Raw genomic sequence first — 24,182 nt, 5'->3', positions numbered from 1 at the left:
GCATAGGTGTGCTATCACACACATAGCTCCTCTCACAGGAACACACAGGTAGGTACATGCCTGGAGCCAGACAGGGCGCACACACCTACATGCACACGCCTCCTCCATACACGTGTGGGGTCACATCTGTGCATGCATACGCAGCACACTTACACACACACACACAATCACACAGGCTGCACACGCAGGTGCCTCCCAGTCCATCCATGTGCAGGAAGCAAAGTGTGAGACTCCTGGAAGCCTCCCAGGCTCCCCCGGAGTGGGTGGCGTGGAGCGTGTCTGCCTCCTTCTGCCCCTTCGGAGTTGGACACGTCCCCCATGGGGCCCCTCCCCTCACACAGAGACGTGGACTCCGGACGATGACAGGCAGGGCACACGTTCAGGTCACAGGGCCAGGGCTGGAGGTCAGGGGACCGGAGGGTAGGCAAGTGAAGAGAGGCAAGCAAAAGGAGTGGAAGGAAGAGGGGGCACCACTCCCCTCCCCGCCACATCAGGGTCTTTGTACAGCCAAATCAAACTGAACCATTTCACTGGACCACAAGAACCAGGCTGATGAGCCCATCCCCACCCCTCCCCCGCCGACACAGCAGCAGGGAGAGTGAGCTGTGGGTCTTTTTTCTTTTTTAAATATTTATATATATTTATATTACGTATATTATATATATATAATATGTAAATATATTTTTAAAACAATATAAAATGTTAAGACACTTCACTTAAATGTAAAGAGTTGCCTGCAATTAGAAGTAATTGCATCATTTATGAGGTTCTTTTTTTTTCCCTATATTCCGGGGTATTTTTTTTTTCAGGAGGGGATTTTTTTTTCCTCTTCTTTTGTTATTTTTCAAAAAGGCTTGCTTGCCTTGGTACAAAAATGATCCAAAGCTAGAAAATAAGGACAAACCAACAGAAAAAAAAAGAAAAAGAGAGAGAAAGAATGAAATGAACACAACCCAGCTTCCACACCCCGCCCCCCCCAAGTGCTCCTGGCGCTCCCTGGCCAGGCCCGGGGCTTCCCGGGGTGCTGCCCCCACCCCTGTGCTCTCTAGGCTTTGTGCTCCAATCAGAACCCTGCACCGTCCCCACTCCATCCCCCAAAATCTCCCTGCCGCACCCTCGCTGTGCTTTCTTGGTGGAGGGTGTCAGGGACTGGAAGTCCCTTCCTCCCTCCCTCTCTCCAGGACCTGCTAGGGACAGACCTGGGCCAGGCAGGGTGATCCCAGGGGGCACTGAGTGGGCTAGCTGGTGGCGCCTCGGGGTTCCTGGTCCCCAGACTCCCATTCACAAGCCCCATCCTGTGGTTTCCCCGAACACCCAGGCAGAGGCTACCCTCCCTGCCGCGCTTCCCCCCCCATTTCCCTCAGCCCTCCCCACCCGCTAGGCCCCCTCAGTCACGCCCACCCCACCCTTGTAAATAAATTAACGGCATCAAAAGTGCTCCAATAAGGAAACCAGAAATACCGAAGCCCCCTGCTCCAGGGGCTACCCACGCCCAGCCTGTGCCCCCTATGTGTGCGAAAAGCGGCAGCCACAGCCAGTCTTGTCCCAAGGGCGTGTCCAGTCTGTGTCCTCTCCCTGGGCTGTGTCCGGCGGGCTGCTCCCATGAGGCGTGGTCCTCCAGGAAGGTGCAGCTTAGGGGTCACAGCGGAGGCTCCCGGTGGTGGCGAGAGGAAGGACAGTGGGGCAGAGCCTCAGTGTGGACTGGGGAGGGATTGACTGCGGCTGACAGAGAGGAGGGACCCCGAAATGGGGGCACCAGGTGCAGGAGGTGGAGAGGTGAGGGGCAAGGTGTATTTGGTTTTTACTTGTATTACTTTGTTTCTTTAAAAAAAAAAATAAGATAATTAAAAGTGAATCATTTAAAAAACCAAAAACACCAAGAGGGGACGGGATAAAGGGCCTTGGGGGATGGGGAGCCTAGAATGAGGAAAGGGCTGTTGATGACGGGAAGAGGAGAGGGAGGTGAGGTGGGCGCACAGAGGCTTCTAGAAGGAGATGGAAGAATTTCTGGTCCCAAAGGAAGTCAATACGGGGATGGAGGTTCTGGAGGCAGAGGGCTTTTCTGAGACTGGGCTCAAGGGCTCATTTGACCCGCTCGTCTCTTTGGATGGTTTAGCGGCCTGGAACAAAAACAGGGTCAGTGGTCAGAGAGAGGAAGAGACAGCCCTGTGGGCTCCCTGTCCCCCCCGCACCTCCGCTGAAACTTAACAAAATAAAGAGGAATAGTCCACCAAGGCAAGAACCAAGGGCTGTGTGGATGTGTGGAGACAGCGTCCTGGTGGGGAGTGGGGGCGGCAAGGGTGCAGGGCTGGCCTCAATGGCCTGGAAGGCCAGAAGGGAAGGCCGATCCCCCATTACTGACAGGAAGGACAGAGGACCAAAGAGAGAGCAGACAAGGATGGGAGACCAGAGTGGGGAGGGCGGAGAGGGAGAATAGACACCAGCAGTGACCGGGCCAGGCACATGCCCTCCACAGAGCCAGGCAGGTGGTCACACTCCAAACTGAGCAAAGCCACAGGAAGGAGAGGATCGTTTCGGGGGGCAGCCTCTCTGTGTGCCCGAGGCCCATCGATCACAGGGTGAGGTGTACAGCAGTCACCCCAGTTTGTGCTTGAAGTGCACACCCCCCAGGGCCGCACAGGAGCTGGGACTGCAGGAACCTGTGTGCATCTCTAACACCTGCTATTTGTCAACCCCACTGAGGCAGACTCCTCTGGAGACCAAAGTTCCAAAAGTCAAAGTCAAGCGTTGGGGGGCGGGGGGACGGCGGGTGGTGATACAGACCCAGAGGAACTGCTGCAGGTAAGGAGGGTCTTCCTAGCAAGAACCCATTGTTGTCAACATGGGACACTCAGAACTGGTGGAACCCTTGCTGGGGAGGGCAGGGTCCCAGCAGAGCTTCCTGTCCTACAGGGGGAAGGGATGGCAGCGCAGGGACACTCGGGCTGTGCCCCATCGGCCACTGGCCGCCTCTTGCCTGGCACTGTGGAGGGCATGTGCCTGGCCCTGCCAAGGGCAGCGCTGCTCCACCTCCTGTGCGCCTGTGTTGTTCCCCAGCTGGGTACCTGGCAGGGCTGCAGTGGGTGCTGGGTGGGGATGGGAGGGTACAGAGCAGCCCTACCTCCAGCAGCCAGTGGGCAGAGGATGCCCCTTCGTACACAGGTGCACCAGGGGGCCTGGTCAGTGGCCATGCTGCAGTGTGCCCGGTGATGATCCAGGCAGAAGCCCTGTTTTCTTTACTGTGAGCTGCCCAGTCGTCCCTCACAGGGGTTCCCAGCCACAGGCTCATTGGTGTTCTGCTGACTTCCATGTATCGGGGCACTGGTTGTACCCTCCTGGGGCTTCAGGCCCCGGGCCAGTCACTTCAAGGCAGCTGAGAGCCCTCATTTTGTCACTTACCTGGGCTCAGGCCTGCCCCTCCCCGGCTCTAGCCTTTTCCAAAGCCCTCATGCTCCTGGCAACTTGCCACAACCCCACACAAGGTATCCAGTCCCTCCTGGCTCTCCTTTGTTCCCCACCGATCTTTCTAGTTAAAAGCTTTCTCTGTTCCTTCCTTTTGCTGCTTCTCGAGAGCCTGTCTATTTCAAGCTTTGGTCTCTGGAGCATCTGCCCTACCCGGCTCACAATGTCCCCCGAGTCCTGAATTTACCTTTTTCTTCCCCCACACGGGAGGAGACGCCAGGTGCCCGCCCCATCTGCAGGGCACACATCTGTTTTGCACAGTGCTCTGGGTCCCCCTCCCTCCCAGGAGCCTCCGGCCACAGCATCCCCCAAGGGGCGAACCCACACACCTGCCTCTTGCTTTGGGGGCAGAGGTTAATCACAGTAAGCTGCTGTGTCTTTTCAAGGTTGTTGGCTGCCTCCTTCAGTGTCCCCAGGGACGAGCAGGTGCAAGGAGCTGTGACTACAGCCCTCATTCTCCCCACCGCCCCGAGAGGGCAACATCCCTGGTTTGTTCCCTCAGCCTTCTGGAGTGGTCTTTTCATTAAATCTCCAAGGTGGTGCAGCAGCTGCTCTAGAGATTTCCCAGCAGTGACAGAAAGCAGTGTTCTTGGCTTTCCATGAACATCAAGCCCTTGACCTTTGCTCCCTGCCCCCTCCTCCCCTCTTCTCACCAGTGTCAAAGGCATCAGGAGGAAACAGCCTGAGTGGGGCGCCTCATCTTCAGGAAGCTCTTCCCAGAACCCTATTTCTGCCCCTACTATACGGAGTAACCAAGAACCTGATATAACAGACGACTTCTACCAAGCCACAGGCAGAGCTGCTGAGCCAAGATGTGCCAGCCCAGCACCAGGGTGGGCAGGGAGGTAAGGGACACCAGATCACATGACCGACTGACCAAGGCTTGCCAGGAAGGGTCCCAGCTGACCCGTGAAGGGAATCAAAGTTGTCACCCAAAAGGGGCTGCTGAGCACAGGAATTATGCACGTGTGCATGCAAGACAAAAAACCCCGAATGTTCCTGAGTCCCCTTCCCACCTCACAGGATCTGGAAAACAGCTTGGAGGTGATAGAGTCACGGGACTCCCAGAAGGCCTTGCGTCTGGGCAGGGAGCCTCACTGTCCACTCCCTTGATTCCATAGAAATGACCTCACATTCAGATCTGTCTGCTAGAAACAAGGAAGAAGCCTTTGAATGGCAGGCTGTGGGAGTGACGGCTATGGCCAGCCAGAGCCAGGGAAGGGAGCTTGGCTAAAGTAGGGGGACACTGCCTGCAGACACAGTCAAATGGGGCGGCCACAGGCTGTGAGGCCAGGGGAACCCTGCAACAAGATGGGCACACAACATTGTCTACACGCGTGGAGGCAGGTGCGTGTGTGGTGTGCACAGAAGCCAGGCTGGTGGGAGGGGGGCCTGTGGCGAGCGGTAGGCAGGGAAGGGCCAAAGGGGTCAGTGAGGTTGCCAGGAGGACACGGAACTCAGGCTGCAGTGGGTACAGGGAGGAGGCCCCCGGCTCCTCATCAGGACCTAGGGGAAGTGGTACGCAGTCCAGGGTGGGCAGAGGAGCGAATGGAGGGCAGGACATGGGCTCTGCAGGGACAGTGAGGAAGGGGCCTGGGGAGGGGTCACCATCTGCATCCTGCTCTCCTCTCTGCTGGCTGCATGGCCCTGGGGAACCTCAGTGTTCTCACCTGCTGCAAGGTAGGAAGTGGGAAATGAGGCACACATGCGCTTGGCACAGGTAAGTACCTCCCCACCCCACAATATTCTGGGCACATAGGAGGGACCAGTGGGGGCAGAGCAAGGGACACAGAAGTATGTTGAGGCCTGGGGACTGAGGGTGTCTGGGAACCACAAAGAAGGTAGAAGTAACAAGAGGTCGGGGGCGGGGAGGGGAGGACTAGGACACACCCTCCCAGGAGCTGCAGGCAGGCAGGGCCCTGTGCACCCAGGGCTGTCCCTGCCAGATGGTAAGGAAGGCCTTCCGGATATGAGGGTCCCAGCCCTGATGCCACATCATGGTCCACCTCTGGGGAAACCCTTGTCTCACTCTGAGCTGTCATCACCTGGAAAAGGTGGCTGGACTCACCCACCTCTACCCACAGGCTTCTGAGCTTAAACTCTGCCTGCAGCCAGAGCCCAGGGCATCCCACAGCCCAAGGAGCGCCCCCTTGTGGGAGCCTGCAGAAACTCCCTCAGGGCATGCTGTACCCCCTGGCTGGGTCTCACCTAGGCTGTCAACAGCCAGGGGCCCCCAAGTCCACCAGAGAGGCTTGCTACACCACTCCCCAGACCTGGGAGCCACAGAATGCCTCCTGTCACCTCCCCCTACCCCCGGCAACCATCCGTAGTGAAGCTGTGGATCTAAGGCTGAACCGGATTTCCTCAGCTGGGGAGCTGGGAGCTAGGCTAGGATGGCAGCTGGGGACTCCAAAGGGCAGGAGGGGACACAGGGCCCACTTCTGCACCCCCAGGGAGGCGGGCTGTAGGAGGGGCAACCAAAGGCATCCACCTGTTTTCCCGACCCCACCGGCCCTGGGAGAGCTGGCTTGGAATGCAGGTGCAAAGCCCTGGAACTGAGGAAAGAGGGTGGCTCCAAGGACAGTACTGGAGGTTCCGGTGGGCACAGGGGTAGTGGCAGGGGATGCACAGCCCCTCAGCCCCACCCTCACCTGCTGCGGGGCCTGGGTCCTCAGGTACTCCGCCCGCTGTTTGCCGTGCTTGCTCTTGTCTGGGCTGCCCGCCTGCGCCTGCGCTGCCTTCAGCCGAGAGGTTCCTGGGGTTACCACCTTCATGGGCGGCACGCTGCCACCACCACTCTGCAGGAAGACATCACAAGGTTAGACGGGTCTTGCAGAACCCTAAGTTCCTAGAGGGGCTCTAGTCTCTAAGGTGGGGTCTTTTAAAACCTGGAGAACTTTCCCTGGCTCCAAAAACCAAATGCAGCTTTTGGGGCTCCCCTCCAGTGGCGTGGCTTCATGGATTAGCCACGGGGCAGGTCCCTAGCCCCAGGCCAATGCCCACCCAGCAGAGGGCACCATCCCCGGAGCAGGAGGTGGAGGTGAAGTCTTCCCAGAGATTGGCAAGTCTGGCCCTCCTAGCCCCCTAGAGGGTATCTCAGGGGGTTCAGAGGTGTGAGCAGAGAAACGACAGAGCCAGAGACGGGGAGGGAGTGCAGGCCGGGCAGGGGTAGAAAACTTTATTTACTGGTTCACAGAAACAGAACGGAGGGGAGAGGCCCTGGTCCTGCCAAAGCCAGGAGGGCAAAGCACCGGGCAGCTGGCTTCCCAGCTTCCCTGGGGCTCAGCCCACATACCCTGGCCAGGTGCCTGGCTCCCTGGAGGGCAGCAGGAACAGAGAGCAGGTCAGAGGGAGGAGGAGGCTGGCCCGGGCCACCCCCCACCCTCCAACTCTGAGGACAGATAGCCCTGGAGCAGGAAGGCAGCAAGAAGGCCACTGTGGAGGCAGCCACCTGGGGACTGGGGGGCATGGGCAGGGAGCGACCAGGGGGTCCTGCCGTAGGGGCTCTGCTCATGTCGCTCAGGGTAGCTTCCAGCTCCCGCAGGGTCTCCTCCAGGCTGTCCATGCGCTGCAAGGCGGCGCCCTGATCTGCGTGGCGGGGGCTGGCAGCAGGTTGTTCCTCACCACAGATTCCAGCATCAGGCCCAGAGTCCTTGGGGTTTTCCTCCGAGCGAGCCCCAGCGGCAGAAGGCTCCTGTACTCCTTCCAGGGTGGATCCCCACGGACACGGGACCCCAGCTCCTCCACCCCCTCTCGCCCATCTCTCCAGAGCTGCACCTTCTTCTTCCTCCATCTGGGAAGCCACTGCTGCCAGCCCCGGCCAGGCCTGTGAGCCACTCCAGCCCTTCCCCCTGGAAGCCAAGGTCCGGGGTTGGGGGATCAGAGCTGTGCTGGCTCCTGGCAGGGAGCCGGTGTTTGGGACACACTCGGTCAAGGTGATCCGAGGAACACTGAAGGCACTGGGTCCTGCGGCAGCCTAGGTGGGGAAGGAGGGAAGAGGAGGAAGTATGGGGGGAGGGGGCTTGGAGACAGATGAGTCCAGCCCCTCCACACTCAGGATGCCCAGGAAGTTCACAGCAAAGCCAGGTCTTGAACTCAAGACCTTGGGGTGGGCGCTGTGGCACAGCAGATGAAGTTGCTGCTGGGGACTCCAGCATCCCATATGGGAGTGCCGGTTCTAATCCTGTCTGTTCAGTTTCTGACCCAGTTTTCTGCTAATGCACCTGGGAAGGCAGTGGGTGATGGCCCAAGTACTTGGGTCCCTGCTACCTAAGCCAGACAACTGGAGAGAGTTCTGGTCTCCTGCCTTTGGCTTGGCCCAACTTCTGGCTGTTTGGGGCATCTGGGGAGTGAATCAGTGAATGGACGCTGTCTCTCTTTCAGATAAATAAATAAATATACTTCAGGTCTCTTTCCATTTTATCCCTCAGGCCTCCTTCCTATGGAAGCACATCTGGGCCTTCACGGGGCAGGCCTCAGGCCTACTGCTCATCTGTGCAATGGGGTGATGACAGCGTGGGTTGGTGCAGAAGTAAATGAGCCCACGTGCGCACCTGCCCAGTGTGGGGGTCCAGCCAATGCGAGCCCTTTTGGAACTGACTGGAACGGTGAGGCCTCATGCCCTGGGTGGGCAGAGGTCCCACATCAGCCCCTCAGGGTGGGGTGGGAACCCCCATATCAAGCCTTGGCTCCTGTGCTCCATTCTTGTGAGCTTTTTCCAAGGGCTTCGCTGCCACACCACACCTAGGCAGGGTACCAGAGAGCTTGCGGGAGCCCCATTCTCAGTCCCTGCCCCAGCTCCGGCAAGCCTGCTGGAGTGCAGAGTGTTGCTCCATCCTGGGACCATCAGATCTTCACCATTACAGCTGCTGGGGGTTGGGCAGCTTGCACATGGTCACCCACTCATGGTAGCTGAGCCAGGACTGGAACCCAGAGAGTCTGAGCCCAAGTCTAGTACTCTTTCCACCAAAAGGATTCAGGGGCAGATGCATGGGGGATAGCAGGACTCCCCCACCCCCTCCTTCCTACCCCATCCTTGCCACCTGCTTACCTGGCAGTGGGGGGTGCAGGCTGGGCGGCCGGGAGGACACCCCCTGCTCGCCTGGCTCCGTAGCCCGATGGCGCCTCGGGTGCAGAGGGTCAGTGAGGCCCACAAGTCCAGAGAGGGAGGGGTCTTGCCCCCTGGGTGCCCCCAGGATGGGTTCCCGAAGCCAGAAAGGGGCAGGGATTGTGTGCCAAGGATGCCAGCAGCTTGCAACAAGGGAGGAGTGTGTCCCTTCCACAGGGCTCCTCCCCTGAAGGTTCCCTGGATGCTTGTGCTGCCTGCTGCCTAGTGGACTGCACTGTCCACATCACCTGCCCCTCAACCCTTCCAGGTAACCAGGCCACCAGGCCTGAAGCAGGGCTGGGGATCAGGCGGCTGCCAGCATGCAGCCCTGGGGAACCAGATACGGCAGGCAAGGGCACATGTGCAGCAGATGCCCTACCCAGAGCAGAAGTTTTCTTGTCCCAACCTAGCCTCTCCCATCCTCTCCCGACCCTCCAAGCACAGTCCACAGGGAGTGAAGAGAGCAGTCCACCCCCAAACTCCCAAGGAAGAACAAAGAGGAAGTAAGTGTAGCGAGACAGCAGCAAGGACTGCAGTTAGAGATACGGAAGAACTTCCCAGTGCTCAAAGACAGAACCAGCAGCAAAGGAGGGGCATAGGCTTCACCAGTAACTGGCCCCCAGACCAGGTGGGGCAGGACAGGCCACTAGCTGGTGGTGGGGCTAAAAATCAGTTTGCCCCAGGGGGTCTTGACCCCCAGGTGCACAGTGGAGATGCTGGTGGGAAAATCTTAGCCTGTCATCAGCAAGCACTCAGCGCAAAGACCCTGAGTTGGATCACAAGCCAGCGCAAAGCCGGACCCAAAGGCCAGCCTTGACCGACACTCCAGTTTGGGCTTAGGTCCAGACTCTGGGCTGCAGATATAAAACCCAGGCTGAGCCCGATGGGGTCTCAGGGCTGTTGGGAAAGGAAGCCCCGTCAGGCTGCTGGAGTGTCTGGGAAATCCCACAGCAGGGCAGTGAGGGGGGGGCGGGGTGACGGGAAAGGAAGGTGATACCGTCTGTAGGTCCCGGAAGCAGGGGTGGGGTCTGCAAGTGTCACGCAGGGCAGTGCAGGCTTGGGGTGGGACTGGTGCTGTGGCAGGTTAGCGTGAGAGGTGAGGCGGCACAGGCAGAAAGAGAGCCGTGAGAGGTGGGCAGCCCCTGTTACCTTCCATGGGGGGCCCGGGGCTAAGCTCCCCCGGGGCCCCAGATCCTGGGGGGACAGCAGGATGGGGATCGGCTGGCGACGGGGCGTGGGGGGGAGGGACGCCACTGCGTTTCTCTCAAACACCTGGGGAGCAGAGGTGGGGTGGGCTTGGAGGAAGGGCGCCAGGAGGATGTGGGTGCTGGCCGAGGGGTGGCTCCAGGCACAAGGTGTGGGGTGAGTGCTGTGAGGACTGGCAGGGCAGGGCCCTCTAGGAGGGTCTTGCAATCTTCCATCCTCAGAAGGCACAGGTGCAGGGGGTGGTCTTCAGCACTGGCCGTCATTGTTGGATCACTTGGCTGGGGAGGGCTTCTTGGGCCTCAGGGACCTGGGGACTTCTGGGTTCAGGGCTTTTAGGGTACAGGTGGCCTCAGAGCCAACTTGCAAGGAGTGACTGTATACCCGAGGAGAGACTGAGGGACGAGGGTGGGGGTTCCCGGGGCCAGCCCTCAGCAGTAGTGCCGCTCCGCACGTATGCCTCGGGCCTGCCACCTCATCCAGGGGCCATCTTGGCGTTGCCACCGCCATTGCGGGGCCAGCTCGCTCCAACCCACCTCCAGCTCCGCGATGATGCGGTCCTCCTCATCCTCATCCTTGATGGCGGATGCCATGATGGGTGGTGTGGAGGCAGGGCGGGCCACCTCGGACACGGCCCGGCGCAGCTTCACTTGCGGCTTCTGCACCTCCAGCTCCTCGGACTCCGCCTTCTGCTGGCTCACGGGACCCCCCATGTCAAGACCAATCTAGAGGCCCCTCCTGCACCACACACTTCACCAAGCCCCATGGAAACTAAATTCACTCTTATGCCCACCTCTCCTTGGCCACATCTGCTTCCCCTACCCTGGATGTCGCCAGGCTGGGAGCCAGAGCACCTGCTGGCTGTTCACTCTTGTCTCTGCCTCTCTCCCCGCTCAGCTATATCTGGGGGGGCCATCTCAGCGATCCCGCCCCCCACACTGAGTATACCTTGATGAAAGCCGGGTCCTTCTTGCTGGTGACCACCACCTCTCCGGTGCGGGTCGTGGTCAGGCCATGGGAGGAGGGGAAACTGCGGCGGGGCGGGGGCGGTGGGGGCGACTTGGAGGGCTTCTCCGTGCGGTATCGGGGTACCGTCAGCTCGTCTGCAGCAGGCCAGGGAATGGGGCGGAGTCAGGGGCTCAGGGCACCGCCCAGATTTGAGGCTGGTCCCATGCCCCGCCCCTCCTCCAGCTCCCTGTCCTCTGGGGGTGGGGTAGGGTGGAGTGGGGTGGAGGTGTGTGTGTGTGTGTGTGTTGGCAGGTGGCCAGCATGAGGAGGAGGGCTGCAGCCAGGCTCCTGAGCCACTACCCCTGATTCTGCAATTCATCAGCTCCTGGTGGGAGTTGCAGTTGGAGGTTCTACTTGGGGTGCAGGCCTGTTTCACAGCTTCCTGTCCTAGCAGCTTGAGACCAACTCCTGCCGTGCTAGGCTCTCCCTCGCCACCCTCATTTCTCCTGCAACTGTTGCCAGGGCTCCCTGTGATACTCCCCTGCCTCTGATCCTCCTGGAGCATCCCCTCACCTCAAACCTCTACAGCTGCCAATCTTTCAGGCGCCATGCACACCTCCCTGACCACTGCACGTGCTGTCCTTGCCCTGGTCTCAAAGTGCTTCCTGGTTTTTGAGACTCAACGGGAGGGTCCCCTCCTCTGGAGAGCGCTCCTTCAGGTCTGCCCAGCATGTGGGCACACTCTGGCCCCTAGGACCTGCCTAGTCCTTTTGGTTGGTGCCCCGGTGTGGCCTGGGTCATTGTGAGCCCTGGTGTCCTGAATGTGAGATGGGGAAAATTACTGTATCTGCCCCCCCGGGTTTGTCATGAGATGCTGGGATTATCACACAGAGATCATGCAGGGCAGTTTTCATCTGCACTAAGTGCGTGATCATCACGCAAGGCGAAACTATTTGCCCACCAACTGTGGAGCCCCTTGGAAGCAAGCACTGCCTTGGCTCCCTTTCCCTAACTCTTGGCACACTCTAGGTGCCTGGCAAACATGCAGTGCGGGCACCCACACACAAGCAGGAGCCTGCTGCTGTGGCCTTTGACACAGGGTGGTGTGGGGATCCACGGGCACCGTATGGCCTGGCCCTGGCTCTGCACACCCAACAGCAGCTCTCAGCATAGCAAGGAAGCACAGGGTGGAGTTCCATGGATCCTGTGCTTCTGGACTGGTCCCCCATTGGCGAGGTTGAGGGCTGGGCTGCAGAGGGCCTGGTGTCTCCCTTCTCTGGCATCCTGGCTACTCGCCCCACGCTGCCCCTGCTGCCTCAACATGATAGCTTCCCAGGGAACAGGCTCTCCAACACTGGGCTCACCATCAGCCCCAGCCACTCCACGTACCTGAACCTCTTCTCCCGCTGGGTTCCGTCCGGGGAGCCGCCTTTTGGCTGTGGGGGGCTTTGGGAGGTTTGTGGTCTGGGGTCGGAGCTGGGCTGGAGTGGGCCTTGCTGGCACAGTCTAGATCTGGGATGGCCTTCAACAGCTCAGCCTGTGTCTCCTCCAGCAGCCGGTTGATGTCCTTGGCACTGTACTGGGTCAGGGCTGCTCGCTTCTCCTCCCAGTCTCGCTCGGCAGCCTTGAGAAGAGGGGCTGAGTGTCAGGACGTAGGCGGGAGCTACAGGGTGGGGTTGAGGGGCACCTCCTCCCAGTTTTTTGCCCATTGCCCTTGCTGCACTGATCCAGCATCCTCCAGCTTACACCCAGGGTCAGAAGGCCGCCTGCATCCCATGCCAGCTTCCTGAACTGCCCTGGCCTGTGCCTGGATGCCCTGTTCCACGGAGCACTCAGCCTACTCTCAGCTAACACCATACTGCTTTCCTGAGGATAGCTTTGTACTATGCTTCCGTGTATGGCAGAGCTCACAGCATCACAGGGATCACATCCCTCCAGGCACCCATGAGGGGCTGGGGCCTCCCTCCGCTGCCCCTTGGCAAGGAAAGGGATCCACACATGTAAAACCTCCCAGAGACATGGGAACCCAGTCCTGTGCCCAGCCCAGTCTCCAGGCCCCAGCACCTCAACAGACACGCCCTTGTCCACGCTCCTCTTGCCCAAGGTCTCCAGGCCTTTGGTGGGGTTGCCTGCCTTGGGGGTGAGAGGGGCTCCTTCTGCTGGCCCACTCAGCTCGTGCAGATTCAGTGGGGGACTAGGGGGTGGCATTTCGAAGTCCAAGGCCTTGTTGAAGTCAGTCTCGGCCGTCACCTTCTTGGGAGACTGATTCAGCAGGTTGTTGGGGGGTGGCCACACACCTTCATCCACTTGCCTGAGGTAGGAGAGTCAGGGACAGTGTTGAGGTCAGTAGATGGTGCCTTTGGAAAAAGCCACGGGTACGTGTGTGCATATGTGTGAGAGAAAGATGAGGGTGATGGGAGGGGAGGCTCTAGGACCTTGCAGCATGCGAGGGGTTGAGGGGTTGCAGGTCAGCAGTGGCTTTCAGGCACTGTCAGAGCTCAGATTGCATGAGACCCCATGGGCAGCCAGAGGCTGGGGGGTGACAATGACCTTCGGATCTGTGCCAGCGTGTCCGTGACCCCACGGCAGCGCTTCAGGAGCCCATCCAGGCGCTGTGGCTCCTCCTTCAGGAACTTGACTGCCTCCACCTCCACGCGCAGCACCACCCGCATCTTGCTCTGCAGCCCTGGGAAGTGAGCTGCGGGGACAGCAGGGTTGTGAAGGGGTGGGATAGGGAGCGAGGCCGGGCCGAGCAGGGCAGGGTAGAGGCTGGCAGGGATGCCTGCCCCTGCTCACCCTTGAGCTCCGTCAGTGTTTCTCCAAGCTGCTTCAGCACCAGCGCCTTCTCCTCCAGCTCGGGGCCGGGTACTAGCCGGTGGCTGTGGGACATGTCCCTCTGGATCTTCTCCACTGACTTCTCCAGGTCACTGCAGCCACAGAGACACCCTCTCAGCCCCTCCGGCCCCAGCCCAGCCCCCTGAAATTTGAGTGGTTGGAAAGAAATTGAGGCCACCAGTCAGATCAAAATTAAAAAACACCTACTAAACCACATGCCCAAGTGGAATTCAAACTGCTTCATCTCAGAAACAAGGAGCCCTCTGAAAGCGGTGTCCCAGGCAGCCCTCTTGAGACCCCCAGTCTGGAGATGACGCTTGAGACGCCCAGCATCATCCCCAATCCTGCGATTGACTGATTTTGGTTTTCATTCTACAAGGAAGCAGGAGAGACCCTGGCAGCCTTTTGGGGGCATCTGCATGTGCCCCCGAGGCGTTTCCAGTCAGGTGGGGCACTGCCCTGCCCATCTACTTTTCCCTCCATGATGCAGGTTTATGCTGAGCTTTGCAGCATAAACACCCAGCAGACCAGATCCCCGCCCCGTGAGCCCAGCCCTCAGTGGATCCCATGAGCTGGATGCTAAAAACCCAAACTCTGGGCAGCCGCCCCAGGTGAGAGAGGGGCATGGAAAAATCTGGCTCTAGAGCCAGCAGGATCTGTGCTCCAAACAGCTCCGCCCTTCCCAGCATTGAGATCTGGGGTGAATTACCAAGCACCATCTGGGTCCCAACCTCCTCCTCCAGAAAAATGGGAGTGCAGGAGTCCCTGGCTCCTGGCACCAAGAAGGCGACTCTGTGAGCGACACGCACGGGAAAGCAGGCAGCAGGCACCAGCCTTGGAGGGTAAGCTTGCTCTCTCTCTCTCTCTCTAGGCGCAGCCCCTCCCTCCATCCGGCTTGCTTCTGGGCAGAGCTGCCGAGAACTCGCCTGAGCAGCCAGCCTGCTCTGGCCTTTACAGGTTCTTTCTGGGTCTGATCTATTCCACTCAGCTGGGCACATTCCCCAGAGCACGTGCACACACATGCGCAAGCTCATCTCCACTCATCCTCACCCCTCAACAGGAAGCTCTCCCCTGAGACTCTCCGCTAGGGGCTGGGAATTGGGGGGTGGGGGTCTACTTCCTGCCCCCCTCCAAGTCTCACTTGCTGAGATGCCTGTTGTTCTGGATCACTAGTTTCTTCCAGATGTAACTGCAAGTCCCGGCACCGGGCACAGAATGAGCAAATAGACGAAGGAAGGAGTCATGGCTGGGCCAGTCATTTGGCTTCTGCATGTGGCGTTGCTGACCCACATGTGAGACTTGCCACGTGTTCCTGTCAAGTTCCATCTGCAGGATCTCAGCTCAGCGATCGAGGCACACTGTTAACTCTCAGCTCTCCAGTGATTTGCTCCCTCTGGGGGCCTGTGTCCTCTGCAGAGCTTGTTGAAGATGCCTTCAACATCTTCATCCAATCAGAGCAGAATCCTGTGACAGCACTTGCAATCTCAATACGACCCTGCATGGGCCCCTAATGTGCTCAGCCCTGTGTTCTTGGGCCCTCACCTAAGTCCCAAGACAAACCCAGGGAAGGGGGACCATTGTCACCTCCAGCTTACATGGGGACACAAAGGGGTTCCCACACAAGACTACATTTCCCAGCTGCCCCTGCAATTATAAGCAGCCATCTGAGTCAGGCCTACCAGGTGGAGTTCACCTGGACTGGGTCTTGCTCCCAGATCTGACCCAGAAAACTTCCTGTGTGGGCTCCTCTGACCTCTCTCCTCTTTCTGGTTGGGCCGAAAGGCAGCGACCCTAAGGCACCCAATCGGCACCAGGTTTTTTTTCCTCCTTTGATTTTCCAACCTGCCAATGTTCAGGGCTCTTGCTTTGGGCAGGCTATGCAACTGTGTTACAGACTAGTTGCTGCAGGCACAGGAGCAGCCCCTGGAGGAGCTGGGTCAAGAGGGACCAGGACAGAAGCAGCCACATCCCCATGGGGCTCACGGCAAAGTGAACATTTGGCCTCTAGTCCAAGGACCATGAAGAATGTCAAGGCAACAGCAGCACAGCATTAGGCAAAGCACAGTACCTTTTGGAGATGCGGGGTGTCCCACGCCCACGGCGCTGCCCCTGGGTGAGGCAAAGGCAGACTCCCAGAGTCAACCAGTCTCCATCCACAAGGCCTGCCCCCAAGGGTGACATCCAGATAGAGTTCACTCAAGCTCAGCCAGGCCAAGGCCAAGGCCCATTGGGGAGGGGATGTTACTGCAGGAAGCACCGAGCCAGCTGTAACCTCTAGCCAGATACTGGTGAAAGAGGAAGGGGCCTGCAGAGTGTGGCAGGCACAAGAGTACTGCAGCCAGAGCAGGTGTCAGCTGGGGCATCAGGTGCTAATGCCAGGCCCTGGTCTCACCATCTCCCAGCAGAAGGCCCATTCCAAAAGGATGGAGAATCCGTCAGAAGCAATTTTTGTGGTCCCCAGCGTTTCTAACAAGCAGTCAACAATGAAGCTGATGGCAGGGCTAGGGGTGGGGATCCAAACAGCCCAGGAGTCCGAGGACCAGACAGCCCTGACAAGAGCCTCAATCAGCCCCTTCATCTCTCCCGCCGCTGTGCTGTGCCTTGACTTTAATGTCAGTAAAGTTCCCTTTGAACACCCCGGCCCAGCCCCCTGTGCTGAACAAGAAAGGACAGGCAATTCCCAAGATCACGAGCCTCCGGGGTGGTGATGGTGATGGTGATGGTGATGGTGAGGGTGGAGGTGGTGATGGGGGGGGTGGCTACACAGTCCGCTTGCAGATCCTAAGGCATCATGTCCAGGGCCACACGGTGGCACCTGTTGGCTATTCCCACACAGCCAGCTCCTTCCTCCATCTCAGTCATACAGGGTCACAGGGATCTTGGCCCTGTGCTTTGTTGATGCTCCCATGTCCCACCCATCTGAGGGACAGGAACCCCAGGGGTGCAGGAGTGACCGCTAAAAACGCAGGGATCCTGTGGGCAGATGACTCCAGATCTGCTGAGTCAGGGAGTGTAGGCGCCACCCTAATCTTACAGTCCCCGCTGCTGATGCTGGAGCGCCCCAGTGCCCTGAACCACCAAGGCCAGAGAGGGGGAGTCTGCAGGACTGCCTGCTCCCCAGTGCCTGCTTTTCCCCTCAAAGGTGCCACACAGCATGGTCGTGGCCAGACAACCACAGGCTGAAACCTGGTGTCTGTTAACCCTTCCCCTTCCAGGCAGTGGGGAGCCCTGTGCTCTTTCTCCCTCCATGCTGCCCAACACACCAGCACCAGCTCTCAGCTGCACCCACGGGCAACGGTTTTCCTGGCTGCACCTGGTGGCCTTCAGCACCAAGCTGGAGCCACCATCATCCCCGCATCTAAGTCACAGGCCGCAGGAAAAGCAGCGCGGGGGCAGAAGGCAGTCAGGGGACAGCTGGGCACACGGGCCTCAGGCTGCCCACCGTGGGGAACACAGACAGCATAACAGCCGCGACCTTCACCCAGGATTCGGGAGGAAGGCAGCTGCGCCTTCGGGGGGGGGGCCCTCCCGCCGCCCCTGCCCCTCGGGGCGCAGCCTCACTTGAGCTGCTGGGTGATGAGCTCCTCGTCGTTGAGGTAGCGCAGCCGCTCCTCCTCCACCAGGGTGCGCTGACGCTGCAGCGGGTCCTCCTGCCGCCGCGCCGCCTCCGACACGCGCATGCTCAGCTCCGCCTCCGTGCGCTTCAGCAGCGCCCGCACCGACTCCTGGTTCTGCAGCTGCGGAGTGCACGGGTGGACACGCGAATGGGCCCGGGTGGGAGAGGGACGGAAGAGTGCAGTACGGGGTGGTTGGAGGCATGGGGATGGTGGTCCCAGGTCGGACGCATGGGATACCGGAGATGCGGGTGCTCGGCTTTAGTGACGCGGTGGTGGGGGGCCGAGAGTGGGATACGAATATAGGGAGTGGGGACCAGGAGAGGGCCCTGGCTGTGTGCGGGTGCCCTGCTGGGGTGCCCTGCTGGTAGTGTGGTTGCCTGGGTGTGTGGTCACCAGAACTCTGCACCGGGATGGAGTGGGGCTAGGTAACGGGTTCCAGCTCTGAAGCTGGGTCTGTAAGAACCCGTGACTCGCTCAACCCAGTTCCCAGCTGGAAGGGCAGGGGTGGACAACACCCCGGTTGCCCAGATGGCAACACTCTCCCCTCTCCCCAGGCTGTCGCTGCTCATTAGCCTCACCTGACGCGCACTGGAGCCCTGTCGAGGAGCAGGCACAGCGATGCCAGGCTCCCGACAGGTGAGGCCATCTGCCACGTAGGGCATGGCAGACTGTCCCGGCTCGGGGACAGGAAGCAGAGGGGACCTGGGGGAAGGGCTCTAGTCCCCCACACACGCCAGGTTCGCGGGGCCTCGAGGGATCCCGGCAAGGGGAGGGGGATCGTGGTGTGACCCAGGTCTCCAGAATGGCGGTGAGGCTGGGAAGGAGGGGGCTTGGCGAGAGCGTGTGGCCGCCAAGAAAGAGAAGGGTTTTGGAGGGGGACCCGTGAGCAGCGTGGGAGCTGGGGGTTGGGGCGGATAGAGGAGGGGGTGGGGTTCCAGAAGGGTCTGGGAAAGTGGATGGGGCCTGGGAGGGAAGCGGCGGTACCTGGAGCTTGCGCAGCTGCTGTAACTGGCCCCGCAGGTCGCTGGTGCTGCTTTGCAGGCCCCGCAGGTGCAGCTGCATCTGCAGGCGGTTGAGGGTCGCAGGCTGTCCTGCAGGGGTGCCACCAGCCGAGGGCGGCGGCGGGCCGGACACAGGCGTGGCCCCACTGCTCCGGCTGCCTGACCCACAGGCTGCGGAGAAACAGGAGGGAGGGGAGGGAAGAGAATGTGAGCCTGGCAGGGGCAGAAGAGGCAGGGGCGGGGGGTGGGGGGGGGCGGGGGCTGTTGCTACTGGCTCCTGAACAGAGTAGCCAGGGGGGCCTCTGCCCTATGCGCGGGTCAGCCCAAGTGCGGGAACACCACGGCTAAGGTGACAGTCATGTGGCTGTTGTATTGTCCCCATCTGACATATTAGGAAGCTGAGGCCAGAGAAGGGCCAGCCTGAGGGGGAGGAGGGGTGCACTCACGTGCTGAGGGGGTGGCTGCTCCGTTGGAGCCTTCGATCTTCTCACTGTGGCATGTGAGGGGGAGATACAGACGTCATGGGGTGTCTACCCAGCCCCAGCCCCTCAAGGCTGGTGGGGGGACTTCAGATGTCATTCCTTCCAGCCCAGGATGGGGGTCTCAACAAAGAGAAGGGTCACCAGGGACTCCAAGACGGACATTGGCAGAGCTGGGCCCAGGGCTCCCAATGCCCACACCCCCTTCACCCTGTGCCCACCCCCGGGCCCTGGCAGCAGCCTTGGGAGAGAGGCTTCACCTTGGGGTCTCGGGCTCGGAGCCCCGAAGCAGGGCACTCTGCACCAGCCCTGTGAGGCTGGCAATCTGCTTCTCCATGGCCTCCATGCGCTCTCTGGGGAGGAAGGGAGACTTGAGCATCTTGGGCTGTCTCCTGCCCAGTTCTCCCTCCAGCTCGCCCCCTGGTGCTTCAGAATCAAGCCCCCCACCCTGAACCCCTGACTTTGGACACCTCCCACCTGCCCTGTCTCCCTCTCCCTCCTCTGGGCAGCCATCCCCCAGGCCCCAGTAGCCTGAAGGACGTTGTTGTTGTCCTGCACCCCCTAGAGGGAGAGCTAGGGTTTTGTGTACACACACACACACACACACACACACACACACACACACGACCAGGTCAGGAACTGGGTCTGCCCGACTTGGCACAACGCAGTGCCGGGCTCATGGGCCACAAGAGAGCTGCGGGGAGGCCGGTGGCATCTCCTCCCTCTCTGCAGTGCTGTCTGGGGGCACAGATGCCCTGTGGCCAGCCCAGAGCATAGTTCCTATTTTCTTCTAGCTCCCCCATCCCCCAGACTTCAGCTGGCCCTGTGCTGGACAGCTCTCACCCTGCAAAACCTGAGCAGCAAAGGCAGCCCAAAGGGCCAGGAGAAGCCCCTGAATCTTGGGGAAACTGAGGCTTCACTAATACATGCAAACTCGGGCCTCCCCTGGAGCCTCGTTCACTGCCCCACTCCCCCACCCCAGGACCTTCCGGGGCTGGGGCACACACCTGTACCTACGCTGCCTTCCCTCTTCCTCCACCCCGCCCCAACCTCCCGAGGCCTCCGCGTGTCCCTCACCTGGTCTCCGTGTCCTTGGCCGGCACTGGAGGCCCGAACCCCACGAGGGAGCGCTCCCCGGGCCCGGGGAAGAGATCTGAAGGGGGCGCTCCGGCTGACGAGGCGCTCCCGGCGCTGCGGGTCTTGCCTCCCGGGCTCTCGGCGAAGACGGACGAGGAGCCCGAGTCCTTGCGGAAGGACTGGCGCACGGGCGAGCCGCGGCTGGGCGGCCCCGAATAGGGGCTGTGCGGCGGCGGGGGTCCCCCGGGAGGCGCCGTCACGTCGGCCAGCTTCTGCGGCGACGAGGGCGGCAGGCGGAAGCCGTAGCCGTCGCCGTAGAGGGGCCCGCCGCCCGGGCCGCCGCCCGCCGCCTTGTACAGCGAGTCCTCCAGGTCGGACTGCAGCGCGGCGGCCGAGTAGGTGCTGAGCGAGCGCACCGAGCCGCGCTTGTACAGGCCGCTGGCGCCGGGGTAGGCGAACGGGTCGCCGGCGGCAGCGGCCAGGCTCAGGCGGCCCTCGTGCAGCAGCCCGTAGGGGTCGGCGTAGAGGCCCTCGCCCTTCACCAGCACCATGCCGCCCGCCTTGCCCGCCAGGTCCTCGTCAGGCTTCACGTCGCGCCGCTCCAGGATGGCGCTGGGGCTGGGGCTCACGCCGGGGGCGGCCGAGGTGCTCCCCAGACGCTCGGCCGCGTGGTGCACCGGGCTGCCAGCGTACGAAGGCGGGCGGCCTCCGGCGTACGAGAGGCGAGAGCGCGATGGCGAGCCGGACGGCAGCCCCGACGGCAGCCCCGACGGCAGCCCCGACGGCAGCCCCGGTGGTGGCGAGCCGGATGCCAGGTGCGGGGCCGGCGACAGGTTGTTGAGACGCCGAGTGGGGGAAGACTCCCGTGACGCGTACACCATCTCTCTCTGTGCACAAGACAGCCCGAAACCCCCTGGCTTGAGGAACCAGCATCTCCCCACCCCCACAGGGGAGAGGGCAGTAAATCCCTTCTGTTCTCCACCTTCCCTCCCCAGCTACCTCTGGGGCTCCTTTCCTATCAGGGCTCCCGGCACCAAGGGGGAAAGGGATCGGATGGAGCAGCAGAGGAGCCACCCCAGCCATGCCACGGTGGTGCGGGGTCCGCATGCCACCTGAGCCATGGATATCACAGGGACCTGCCAGGGGAATCCCCAGGGCTTGGCGTGGCACCCGGTGGGGGAGGGGAGGGACACTTGCGGAACCCCATAGTGAGTAGAAAGCCTCGGCCCCTGTGTCCTCCAGAGGAGGTCTGGGACCCAGGGCCAACTACAGGGACCCCATATGCCCAGCCTCCCCCCCACACCCCTTTTCCTTCATCCGTAGTCTTACCCGGAGGTCACCGTTGGTGAGGTGGGAGCCGGGGAAGGCGGCGTAGAGCGGCTCTTTCCTGTAGATCTTGATAATACTGCGGTCCTGAATGTCCCTGGCAGGAGAGGTGGTTGCCAGGGTCACCATTCATGCCCTTTGGGGCACCAGGGGCAGGGGGAGAGGTGGCTGCCCAAAGCATAGAGAGAAAAGATGTGGCAGGAGCGACCCGGAGCCCCTACTCCTCCTCCCAAGTCCTTCCCTTGGTGTCTCTGACACACAGCAGCTGCTGCCCTGGCCACTGGCAACCCAGCAGGGGAGAGGGACTGGTTGGGAAGAGGCGGGACTGGGAGAAGGAGAGGGCGGGGCGGCAGGGAGCTAACTCTGCCGGGCAGGGACAGGACCCTGCGAGTCCCGCACAGGCGGGGGTGGGCTAAGGAGGGGAGCCCTCCCAGCACCCCCCAGGCCCACGCCCACCGGACATCCTCCAGCTCGTAGAAGACGTTGCGGGCCTCGTCTTTGATGAGGATGGCAGTGTTGGGCGACTTCAGCATGCCCATGGTGAGCTTCTGCGGGAACATGTGGGCGATGAGGGCGTGCAGCGTATCCAGGCTGCTGACCTCGTGCGTGATATGCACGCGCCTCGTCTCCTCCCCGAACTGCAAGAACAGCACCCCTGCGAAGAAGACGTCGCTCTCGCGGTCACTGCCGCCACCTCCACGCCGCCCGCCAGGAGAGCGCGCGTGGCCTTCTGGAGCGATGCCATCCTGGCAGCGGCAGGGTCTGAGGCTGGAGGCCTGCCCCGAGTGCAGGTGCACCCAAGCGCTCCTCATGTCGCTGCCTGGGGCCTTCTCCGTGCGCCCTGGCGGCTAGGGAACTGGACAAGGAAAACCAGAGCTGAAAGCAAAAGCTGCGATGCGGAGAAAGGGGCTACAGAGAAGGAGAAGGGCTGGAGGGGAGATGGGAGAAGGTGGAGAAGAGAGACTGCTGAGGAGAGAAAAACACAACGCCGAAGAGGGAAAGAGGAGCCTAGGAGTGGGCAGGGGACACCCAGGGGGTGAGGAGGGTCTAGCCGAGCGAGCTGCGAGGGCTGGGAGCCAGGTCCGGGGCGGGCCAGGGGAGGAGCCGCATTCGCTAGGGCGGTACCTGGAGAACGTAGCTTGGTCTGGCTGGCGGAACGCGAGAGGGGCAGGCTCTGTCGGAAGCGGTTCATCCTGCTAAAGCCCAGGGGCAGCTCGGCCTCCGACATGGTCTCCAGTGACTCAGCCGAGGCGTAGGACAGTTTGGCCGCCTGGTCCGCCAGCCCCGGCTGGGCTCCCTGAGTGTGACGCGAGCTCCGGGTCTGTAGGGGCAGCGGAGAGGAGACAAGCCTAAGTCGTCCTCTGCTGAGCTGCTGTCTCGTCCAGACCCAGGAGGCTTCTGCCAGCCCAGGGACGGACCTGAGCGCGCACACACACACACACACACACATTCTTAGCAGGGGCTCCTGGTTCCAGACTCGCTATGTGGTAGAACGACAGTTGCCCACCGCTGGTGCTGGGGTCTCCTGCAGATACCCAGCAGGTAAGGAGTGGGTGAGGGACCCGGGGAAGCATCCCTGGGGAGGCCAGACCAGAACCATCTGAGCCGCATCCATGGGCATGCTTGCTATTTTAAGCTTCCAAAGAACAACACCACAGATTTGTCACCGAGGTGAGCAGCAGAATCATTGCACAAATTGGAGCATTAGTTCCAGACATTAATTAAGCGGCGCATTTGAGAGTGGCAGTTTATTCTTCATGGGGTTCAGAGGCTTCTGTGGGGAGCAGGAAAGGGCCCAGGGAGCAAGAGCACACAGGGATACCTTGGGCTCCCAGTTTTGGGGTGTGTGGGCACAAAGAAAGTCTGACTCAGGCCCGCTGGGAAGTCGATCCCAAGCCCCTCCAAGCCAGCTGGACCCCAGTGTGAGCAGACTACCTGCGTGGCACACACAATGCGCATGCAGCAGGGTGCTACCTTCCCCGAAGCAAGTGCCGAGGTGGGGGATGCTGTGCAGCTGGGATGGGCAGGGACTCTGGCGGCTGAGGTCTGGGGCTGTCACTCAAGACCCCGGCCCCGCCCTTCAGCCCCAGTCTCCTGGCTGCGCCAACTCCTGAGTCAGTGGCACAGGGCCATACATCACACCTGTGGCATTCTGTGTTATCCACACTGCGTTCACAGATTATCCATATTACGTACATTATCAAGGAAAAATCATGTTGCCCAATTATATTTGTTTTTCTGTAAAAGCCTATTTTTAACAAAAACAAACCACTCCAAATCATTAGCCTTGGTTTTATCTGGGTCGGGAGAGAGTTTTCTTCCTTTATACATTTCTCTACCAAACATGAATTCTGCATAGACTGTTACTTTGATAATTTGAAAGAGACAGTAATTTAAAGTACCTCTTGAAAGGAATCCCGGATTCTCCTCCACTCCCTCTTCCCCCCAGATCCTCATTAACCCCCTAATTAATCTCCATTTTCATATGAACTCAATTTAGTGTTCCAATTGGATTAGCACTCTGGGGAAAAGAGCATCTTCCTTCAACGGGCGGCGTGGCCAGCAGTCCTCATGGGGACCACAAGAGTGTGGGGAGGTGGAAGGTCAGATTTGGGGGCTTCCAAGGCCTTCCTCCACATGCCCCAGCCGGTGGGTGGACATGGTGCCTGGAAAGAGGGAGGCAACATGGAACTGGGCCTGCCGGGGGCATGCTTGTGGCCGGACTTCAGACCCTTGGCTTGACTCTGGTTAGACCACCAGTGCCAGTCTGTGGCACTAGCCTCTCTGGCCCTCAGCCCCAGCCGAAGAGCAGGTAGCTCCTGGGCAGTGTGGGAGAAAAAAAGGTCTGGTCTGGTGGTCAGGGGGTTGCCAGGCAACTGAAAGGTCAGTGTTTCTAGGCTGGCATGCACAAAGTGCTGTAGATGTTGCCAGGATGAGCGGCAGCCAGGATGGGGCACAAATGAGGTGCCAGTAAGAAGATGGAAGAGGGGCTGAATGCAGGGGAGTGGTCAGGAATGATGTGAGGCTATGACTGCTGAGCAGGCAGCACCTGGAAAGAGAGGCACCCCTCACCCCACTCCAGCCTGGCCCCATGATACTGTCCCATCCTCATAGCTTTTACAGAACA

At 60.5% G+C, this 24,182-nt stretch overlaps 1 protein-coding gene across 1 annotated transcript in view; it reads right to left on the bottom strand.

Moving 5' to 3' along the window:
• Positions 1 to 1,811: 1,811 nt before the first annotated feature.
• Positions 1,812 to 24,182, bottom strand: part of SRCIN1 (SRC kinase signaling inhibitor 1) — a 53,922-nt gene continuing 31,551 nt past the window's right edge. The window contains exons 5-20 of the mRNA XM_004591122.4: positions 22,181 to 22,376; positions 21,512 to 21,710; positions 21,059 to 21,152; positions 19,730 to 20,616; positions 18,913 to 19,005; positions 18,620 to 18,663; positions 18,157 to 18,344; positions 17,117 to 17,292; positions 13,517 to 13,647; positions 13,271 to 13,418; positions 12,785 to 13,031; positions 12,110 to 12,344; positions 10,721 to 10,875; positions 10,309 to 10,461; positions 6,114 to 6,260; positions 1,812 to 2,120 (exon numbers count right to left, since the gene is read on the bottom strand). Of these exons, the coding sequence (XP_004591179.4) occupies positions 1,986 to 2,120; positions 6,114 to 6,260; positions 10,309 to 10,461; positions 10,721 to 10,875; positions 12,110 to 12,344; positions 12,785 to 13,031; positions 13,271 to 13,418; positions 13,517 to 13,647; positions 17,117 to 17,292; positions 18,157 to 18,344; positions 18,620 to 18,663; positions 18,913 to 19,005; positions 19,730 to 20,616; positions 21,059 to 21,152; positions 21,512 to 21,710; positions 22,181 to 22,376 (3,228 nt within the window). The 3' untranslated portion in view covers positions 1,812 to 1,985. The remainder of the gene's footprint in view (positions 2,121 to 6,113; positions 6,261 to 10,308; positions 10,462 to 10,720; positions 10,876 to 12,109; positions 12,345 to 12,784; positions 13,032 to 13,270; positions 13,419 to 13,516; positions 13,648 to 17,116; positions 17,293 to 18,156; positions 18,345 to 18,619; positions 18,664 to 18,912; positions 19,006 to 19,729; positions 20,617 to 21,058; positions 21,153 to 21,511; positions 21,711 to 22,180; positions 22,377 to 24,182) is intronic.

This window comes from Ochotona princeps, chromosome 17 (genome assembly GCF_030435755.1).
Source record: "Ochotona princeps isolate mOchPri1 chromosome 17, mOchPri1.hap1, whole genome shotgun sequence".
Taxonomy (NCBI): domain Eukaryota; kingdom Metazoa; phylum Chordata; class Mammalia; order Lagomorpha; family Ochotonidae; genus Ochotona; species Ochotona princeps.
Note: the sequence above shows the minus strand (reverse complement) of the source record. Positions and strands in the feature narration are given on the sequence as shown.